Genomic DNA, 2,280 nt, shown 5'->3' on the forward strand with positions numbered 1-2,280 from the left:
AAAGTTGATGAGTTTGTTCTACATCTTTTGTAGACACAATTTATAATTTACTAATTTTCAAGCAGTGACTGTTGAGAGAAAATATTTTTTGTGGTTTTTTTTGGAATTTTTATCACCCCTCGCAGGAGTTCATTTGATCTACATGATTTAGGGCATTTTAAGCAATTCAAAGACAATACAAGCAATACAAAGTGAAGTTTTTTTGCATGTATTGGTAAAAATACAGTCAAATAGAAAACTTACAATAAGTTTAAGAAATTGAATTAGAATTGTTTTTCATTCCTTGAGTATTCCCTGACTGAACACTTTAAGATCTCCAACAAAGAATCCTCATGAGTAATAATAAATATTATAAAATGCTTTGGCAGGTGCTGCTAAGGATTAAATGAAAATTTAATCTTTACAATAGCTGTTTATAAGAAGTGCTATTATCTCCATTATCATTGTTTCTTAAGAAACTGAGGTGCAGTGACGTTAAGAAACTTGTCAGAGTCACAGCTGGTGAAGTAGTAGGCCACTAGAATCCAGACACTGATTCTAGAGCTTACACTAGATACACTAATTCAGTGAGTTTTAAGCACTAAGGTACAGCACTACTCACATGCAGGTAACAGCCTATGTCTAAGTGCAGTACACTATTTTCCTCCATTTTTAAAGATAATACTGATTGTGTGTGATGGTTAAAATTAACTAACACTCTGGGAAACTTAACAACCTTTCAAGGGAAGGATCTAGGCCTCCAAAGTGAACGTTCCATACTCTGCAGAGTTTGCATAGGATAAAATCCCTGTGCCAGCACTGAAAGGCTTTAGCATGAGGTTCATTTAGCAAAAGAATTTACCTCCAAGCTAACTGTATTTCCTGAGGTCCTGAAGAATCCAAAGGACCTGCAATCAGATATGAAATTATTCTTGTCCACGCATCCTGTCTTTCCTTCTGATTTTCTTTACCAGTAAGCCATATAAATTTCAAAGCTGACCTCTGAACAAAAAGCTCTTGCTAGGTACCAATTTCATGGTACACGTTATTTGATTCTTAAGAATTTACGTGTGTCACTGAAAGACAAACTGCTAGGAAACAATGCACTAAGCTACAGAGATTTTTTTCATGACTAAAAAAGAATGCTTATCACTCAGGAAATCAGAAATTACAACAAATACTAAAATGATTGAAGAGTAAAACACATTCCTTTAGGGCTCAGACCCTATAAAAATACAAGAATTAGCTGACAAAGTATTTATTTATGTGGGTTTCTTTGCCTCTGCTGATACTAGACTAGGTTATAAAACTTCTCATCTTCTTTTTTTATTCTTTATTGTTGAAAGTATTATATATGTCCCCTTTTCCCGTTGTCCTCTCCCACTTCTCATCTTATTATTTCCATTCCCATCATTCAGTGGGTTTCAATTCATATTATTAATCAGTCAACAAAATACTCCTTCCTGTCTAAAATTTTCAAATGCAAAGTGACATCTATTAATGTTATTTTTCTCTTCCCATTGGCTTGATCATTCTCCTAAAAAATCCTACAGGGCCCTAGCCGATTTGGCTCAGTGGATAGAGCGTCAGCCTGCGGACTGGAGAGTCCAGGTTTGAGTGCGGTCAAGGGCACATGCCCAGGTTGCGGGCTTGATCCCCAGTAGGGGGTGCGCAGGAGGCAGTCAATCAATGATTCTCTTTCATCATTGATGTTTCTCTCTCTCCCTCTCCCTTCCTTTCTGAAATCAATATATATTTAAATAAATAAATAAATCCTATAAGGTACCCATAGAATTCCAACCTCAAGGCTCTCTACTTACTTTTACCACCTTCCATGTCTATCTTATTACCCTGACCTCTTCCTTAAAAATTATTCTTTCTCTTGAAGCCTGTACCTTCCTTCTCCCTACCAGTTCCATCAAGGTCTGCAGGAGCTGTAAGCTGAGTGGCAGACATCTCCCCACTGCTAAGATTCGAAAGATCAAGGCAACGGTTTGGGGTTCCTCTGTTGAGACATAAAAGTACATCAATAATCACATTAGGATGTAATATCCTTAAAAGGCAAAGATCATGTTATCCTTGATTTGAAACACCTCTCGCCGGCCTTGGTGGCTCAGTGGTTGAGCATCAACCTATGAACCAGGTGGTCACGGTTCGATTCCTGGTCAGGGCACATGCCCGGGCTGCGGGCTCAATCCCCCAATCGTGTGGGTAGCCAGTCAATGATTCTCTCTCATCATTGATGTTTCTATCTCTCTCTTCTTCTCCCTTCCTCTCTGAAATTAATAAAGATATATATAT

At 37.7% G+C, this 2,280-nt stretch overlaps 1 protein-coding gene across 3 annotated transcripts in view; it reads right to left on the reverse strand.

The window, feature by feature from the left end:
- The window catches only part of CDC25C (cell division cycle 25C), a 23,863-nt gene that overhangs the window by 20,061 nt on the left and 1,522 nt on the right, over positions 1–2,280 (reverse strand). For 2 of the 3 annotated variants that reach the window (XM_014529118.1, XM_005881115.2), the window contains exons 3-4: positions 1,890–1,984; positions 842–887 (exon numbers count right to left, since the gene is read on the reverse strand). In XM_014529118.1, coding sequence (XP_014384604.1) covers positions 842–887; positions 1,890–1,984 — 141 coding nt within the window. Of the gene's footprint in view, positions 1–841; positions 888–1,874; positions 1,985–2,280 lie in introns of all 3 variants that reach the window. The other variant, XM_014529117.1, reaches the window with a different exon arrangement.

Source organism: Myotis brandtii, unplaced genomic scaffold, assembly GCF_000412655.1.
Source record: "Myotis brandtii unplaced genomic scaffold, ASM41265v1 scaffold668, whole genome shotgun sequence".
Taxonomy (NCBI): Eukaryota; Metazoa; Chordata; class Mammalia; order Chiroptera; family Vespertilionidae; genus Myotis; species Myotis brandtii.